General features: G+C 50.6%; 1 protein-coding gene across 1 annotated transcript; it reads right to left on the bottom strand.

Moving 5' to 3' along the window:
* Positions 1-2644: 2644 nt before the first annotated feature.
* LOC109768281 (pectinesterase inhibitor 8-like) lies at positions 2645-3369 on the bottom strand. The gene has a single exon (XM_020327015.3). The coding sequence runs from the start codon at positions 3298-3300 to the stop codon at positions 2773-2775; it is 528 nt and encodes a 175-aa protein (XP_020182604.1). The 5' UTR covers positions 3301-3369; the 3' UTR covers positions 2645-2772.
* Positions 3370-6605: the final 3236 nt, after the last annotated feature.

Genomic DNA, 6605 nt, shown 5'->3' with positions numbered 1-6605 from the left:
AGGATCTGCCTGTACGTAGCGTTACCGCGCAATTTTTCACTTTACACTCGATTCTAACCCTTGCGCGGCCGTGCCGCCGCTTCCCTGCTTGGCCACCGTCCAGGTTGCTGCCGTCTACCGCTCGCCGGCCTTGGCTGTGGAGCCTTACACAGACCATCGACGTCCCCCCACTTCTCTGGGAAGCCCCCAGCTCCCCTGGTCATGGATGCCGCCCTTCTGTGCGCCAGTGCGCGGATCCGGCCCTTGCCATGCTGCTCCATTGTTGCCGGCTTGCGGCTGTTCACCGCCGTGCGTTGTCCCCTGCTTCCCTGCCTAAATGGTTGCCTTGTGCTGAGTCCTGAATGCCTTTTGCCTTACCTTGGTGTCTTTCCAGTTGTACTGTGTTCTTCACTTTTGCAGTACTTCTGTGTATGAAGTGGACAAGTAGTGAATGAACTGAAATTGAATTGAAAGTGTGTGTGTGCGCGCGCGCGCGCGCCAGTTGTATATGCATATGCAGGGTATCGTTGAACCCATTTTAATGTATTGTATTTGCCAATTTTCATTTCATGTTGTAGAAATAGAAAATGAAGATATATTTTTACTGGTGCCCATAACGGGAGTGTTTGCACCTATCATTTAATATCGAGGGAATCAAACAGCCGAGGGGACTGAATCAACACCACAAATTGAAACAACGGTAGTGTAACAATATTGGTAGTCTACTCCTGCCCGTGTTCAATTTGGTGAGGGTGAATAGATGATACAAAGGGGTTTCGCCTCGTCGAAGTGGTAAGTTTTTAATTTGTATCAATATCAATGATAGTAATTAGTTCACTTGATGTTTATGCTTTTTCTTATGGACGTATACTTTTACTGCCCTAAAGGTGTTGGTTCCTCATTCAATGATAGTAATTAATTTGCAGGTTGTATTCCGTGCTACGGCGCTGATCCGTATGTGGTCCCTTCTCACTCCGACGGAGGCCAGGGAGTGTTTGGTTACTGGATCTGTCTGATGGGAGATGGTAGCGCGGGATATCTTCAACCGATTTGGATGGCGGTCATGTAATAGGATAGGCAATTAGTTTTCCTATCTTTATTATGCCAGCCGGTTGTTGCTTTATGGCCTTTTTCTGTTTTAGCGTCGAGGTCTATGTGAGCTCGACTTTATTTTGTTTTACGACTCTACGACATTGTTGAACCAATTTTATTTATCTAAGTGGTCGTATGCATCGTTCTGATGCAGAGGCCGGGGAGTCCCCCCTTTCCGAAAAAAAATGGGAGGCACACATGAGGTAACCAATTAATTTGGTACTTTTTTGTATTCCCATATTATTATCTGTACCTATGTCATGTTTTATCTATTATGTTGGATCATTCAGCATTGAGTTTACATTCTATATTTATTGAGAATTTTAGCTTTATTTTGTTTGTTTTGCATGTGGTATTTTTTCCAAAAAATGTTATGAGATATTTTGGGTAGTTATAATACGAAAAAAAATCCATGTCAAGAAAATTTTGGCCGGGATTTTCTTTATTTCTGCTCCGCCACTGAGCCTGGGTGTGGTGTCCGTGCTACGCTCGTTGTTCACGGCGAGTGGTAGTCTTTTTGTACTTACAATTCTGCCTTCTCTAAAGTTATGGTACACATAGACGTACTCCCAAAAAAACCATGCGTGGTAAAGGGCCTCAGCTATGGTACACATAGACGTACTCTCAAAAAAACCGTGCGCGGTAAAGGGCCTTGAGGGCCAGCCCGATAAGCAAATGCAATAAAAGGCTAGGGTGCGTCCATGGACGGCGATCGTTCTTGACCCGGCGTTCTCGAGGGCATGAGTGGCCACACAAAGGTACAACTGAGTTTACTCTGATGCCAAAATGTCAATGCTCAATCTCAAGAATAACCTAATCTAAAAAATCAAGAATAATCTGGAATTAAACCTTCAACGAGGAAGAAAACTGTTGTGATTTTATCATGAAAAATGAAACGTTGTGATGACTAGCACCATAAAAATATTTTTTGGTTACGTCCATGTGCACAGTTATGTACTACATTTAAGATCAAGAAGGACAACACTACAAAAATAGACATTTTGGTAATGTTTATATATGTGCAATTATATAGTACATTTAAGATCAAGAACAACGCCACTCCCTGCCAGCAGGAAACACTTAAGTGCCATTATGTTGAGAGAGTGATTTTTTTTTTGGATCGGTCTTATTGGGTTGACCTCTTCTTTGCTCAACTCTTCTTATTTTAGTGACATATAAATGTAGTACATTGAAAGGGTATAAGACAATTCTTTGGCTACGTTACAAACAAAATAAATATATAGCACATTGAAAGGGTATACAGACTACGTTACAAGCAAAATAAATATAGCACATTGAAAGGGTATAAGACAATTCTTTGGCTACGTTACAAGCAAAATAAATATAGCACATTGAAAGGGTATAAAGACTGCGTTACAAGCAAAATAAATATAGCACATTGAAATGGTATAAGACAATTCTTTGGCTACGTTACAAGCAAATTTAGCACATTGAAAGGGTATAAGACAATTCTTTGGCTACGTTACAAGCAAAATAAATATAGCACATTGAAAGGGTATGCGAAATTTAATGCGCCCATGAAGATGCATTGAGAACTCTATTAGGCATGTAATTAAACCCACAACTAACAAAAACATGTTTTATTCCTTGCATGTACCTTACAAAAGTTCAAGTAGTAACCGCTACAAGTTTGATCCGACCTTTAAACTCTCCCACGATTTGGATCCATGATGCTATTCATCACTTGATAAGGTTAGTGATGGTCGTGCATACGATCGCTATCTGCATGGAGTAGATGCTACGTTGCTTGAGAGGCGACGGGACGGCAGCCTTCACAAAGGCATCGTCGCATTGGTGCGCCAGGGAGACAGCCTTCGCTGCCTCCTCCTTCCCTGTGGCGTAATTCCGGCCGTTGATCTCATCGTAGGCTCCGGCAAACGTGAACTTCATGTTGTCGTACAACCCCTCGCATTGCCCAAGGGCCACCTTTGTCTTGGCATCCGTGTCCGGCTTCGCTAGTAGGCGCTCGATGTCGTGGATGGCGCCATAGGCGTTGTTGACGCCCATGTTAGCCGCTATCTTGGCCAGGCCCCATGTGTCCGCGTCGGAGCTCCGGATGTGCTTTCTCAACTCCGACACGCAGAAATTGTAGATGACATGAGCATCCTTGTCGGCCGCCGCCTTGGAGGTTGTTTCCACGGTCGCGTCAACACCGAACAACACGAGAGCAACGGCGGCTACGACCACAAGAGCCGACGGTGGCCTCATGGATCTATGGATGGAGAGAGATGGTAAGCTGGGGTAATTTTGTCTGCGGCGCACAATACTATTTGGAGAAAGCCTGCAGGATGTCTAACTATTTATAGGCAGGGGCACCCTAAGGTTGAGCACAGCTAGTTATAGGTCACAGTTATATCTAGGATCTTTTTATGAAACATTAATATTTGTTTGGTTAATTTAGGGTAATAATTAGTAGGATATATATATATTTTTAGGGGAATTAGGATATTAACTGTCAGATAGATCTTGTAAAAAAGACTACATTTACATGGGTTTTTTTTTTATCTCGGACCAAATTAATTTCATCGTCTTGCAATACTATTGCTAGGCTGGCGTGAGCAGTGGTTAGTTGGTGGCTTGTTCACGTGGATGAATGGCAGGAGGGCTTCCTCGAATAGATTTCATACTCAGTAAGTAGTCAGCACTCGTGCGATATGGAGTTGGGTCATGGCCGAGGCACGCACGGCCTTCATCCTCGACCACGCAAGTGCATCCATCCTTTCAGCCGTCGACGCAAAGTCACAATTGTAGGGCCGCTGGTGGTTGCGTTGCGCCTCACAAAGTGGATGTTGAAGCAATCCTTGCAGATTTCGTTACTGTATTTGGTTCAGAGAAAAATCCCAACAGCCTCCAATTATTTTAGCACAATGATCCTAGCACAATTTTGCTTACCTGCTACGTACCCATGGATTGCATTGCGCACGCAAGCAGTGACGATCGGCGTCGCCTAAAAAACTCAGGTTTGACTGTATACAGGGAACCCCACTACCTTGAATATTGTTTTGGATTTGGATTGGACTGCCGGCGTGCTAAATGAACTATTGTTTGGCAATGCAACTCTCAATTGATTGGGTGCATACACGCACGTATATATTTACAATGAGCAGCCCACGGCCTCGACTATACATGGTAACTAGGAGGCGGGGCAAGGTAGGAAATGATCCTACATATACATGCGATATACTGCCTATACAGAATATATTCAACACCTCCCCGCAGTCGATACGTCACCTGTGACGGAAAGATTGGACCGAAACTCCTCAAATGTAGTCGTCAGTAACCCCTTGGTCATAACATCGGCAAACTGCTGAGCGGTGGGGACGTGCAAGACCCGTATGTCGCCGAGAGCCACCTGCTCACGCACGAAGTGAATGTCGAGCTCGATGTGCTTCGTGCGACGATGATGAACGGGGTTGGCGGAGAGGTAGACGGCGGAGATGTTGTCGCAGTAGACAACAGTAGCCTTGGCCACGCCAAGGTGCAACTCCTGAAGAAGCTGCCGTAACTAGGAGCACTCGGCAACAGCATTAGCCACAGCGCGGTACTTAGCCTCGGCACTCGACCTGGACACCGTGGGTTGTCGTTTAGACGATCACGAGATGAGGGAGGGCCCGAGGTAGACGCAGTAGCCGGAGGTGGTGCACCGAGTGTCAGGGCAGCCAGCCCAGTCGGCATCGGAGTAAGCCACCAGATCAGTGGAGGAGGACGCCGTCAACGTGAGACCTAGACCCATAGTGCTGCGGATGTAACAAAGGATCCGCTTCACCAGGGACCAGTGAGAGTCACGTGGAGCGTGCATGTGGAGGCACACCTGCTGAACCGCGTACTGCAAGTCGGGGCGAGTGAGCGTCAGTTACTGAAGAGCGCCGACGATGGACCTGTAGAAGGCGGCGTCCTACGCCGGGGTGCCCTCAAGAGCGGAGACCTTAGCCTTCATGTCGATAGGCGTAGGTGCAGGCTTGCAACTAAGCATGCCGGCGTGCTCGGGTAACTCCTGGGTGTACTGCTGCTGATGAAGAAAGAACACGTCCGCTCGGCGCACTACCTCGATCCCGAGGAAGTAGTGTAAAGGACCGAGGTCCTTCATGGCGAACTCAGTGCCGAGGCGGGCCCTGAGCTGACGGAGAAGCTCGGTCGAGGAAGCAGTCAGGATGATGTCGTCGACGTAGAGCAGCAGGTAAGCCGTCCCACCAGCGTGCTGGTATACGAACAGAGAGGCATCCGAGCGAGTGGCCACGAAGCCAAGCTGCTGAAGGAATGCGACAATCCGCTGGTACCAAGCACGAGGGGCCTGCTTGAGCCCGTAGAGTGAGCGCGAGAGCAGGCACACGTGATCCGGCTGGGTGGCGTCGACGAAGCCGATGGGCTGCTGACAGTAGACCTGCTCGGCGAGATGGCCATGAAGAAATGCGTTCGAGACGTCCATCTGGTGAACGGGCCACACGCGAGAGACCGCCAGCTGCAGGACAGTGCAGATGGTGCCCGGTTTGACAACCGGGGCGAAAGTGTCAGTGAAGTCCACACCGGCACGGTGGCGGAAACCGCAAACAACCCAACGAGCCTTGTAGCGCTCGAGGGTCCCGTCAGGGCGAGTCTTATGACGAAAGACCCACTTGCCGCTAATCACGTTAGCGTGCGGCGGCCGAGGCACCAACTGCCAGGTGCGGTTGCGCTGAAGAGCGTCAAACTCCTCCTGCATCGCGGCGAGCCAATGAGGGTCACGAAGAGCCGCTCGAGCTGACGATGGGAGGGGAGACGGCGCCGAGGTAGACGGCACCGAGGTAGAGGCCGCAAGAAGGTACTCGTCGGCGGAGTACCACTGACTCGGGCGGAGCGCACCGGTCCGGGCACGAGTCACGATGCGGGGTGGCGGCGGGGCCGGGGCGGCGGGCGAGGGTGAAGAAGAGCCCGCCGAGGCCGAGCCTGCCGAGGGCGCGGGAGAACCCACCGTGGACCCGGGCGACCCGGGCGCTGGAGAGGCCGACGTGGGCGCCTTGGCCGAGACCGCCGGAGAGCCCGAGGCGATCGGCGTGGGAAGGGCCGCTGAAGAGCCCGACGCAGGAGTCCCTGCGGAGGGCGCAGATGGCGAGGGAGGCGCCGACACGACGGGCGTCGCTGCAGGAGGCGTCGGGGGGCGCCGCGGTGGAGCCAGGAGCCGAACCCGCAGTCGCCGAGTGAGGCGTCGTGCCTGCAGCCCGCGAGGGGGGTAGGGGGCCGAAGCGAGGAGGCGGCCCAAGGGCGCGTGTGCGCACCAAGGGGGCTCGAGACCGAGTCGCCAGGGGCGGGTGGTGAAGTCGCCAGCGAGTCGGTCGGTGGTACCCGCTGAAACGGAAAAACCCTTTCATCAAAGTAAACGTGTCTAGAAGTGAAAACACGGTGGGAGAAAGGGTCGTAGCAGCGGTAGCCCTTGCTGTTGGCGGGGTAGCCCAAGAAGATGCACGCGAGAGAACGAGGGGCGAGTTTATGGGGGGTGGTAGAGGCGATGCTAGGGTAGCAAAGGCACCCGAAGATGC

Source organism: Aegilops tauschii, chromosome 5, assembly GCF_002575655.3.
Source record: "Aegilops tauschii subsp. strangulata cultivar AL8/78 chromosome 5, Aet v6.0, whole genome shotgun sequence".
NCBI lineage: Eukaryota > Viridiplantae > Streptophyta > Magnoliopsida > Poales > Poaceae > Aegilops > Aegilops tauschii.
This window is presented reverse-complemented; position numbering and strand designations above follow the sequence as displayed.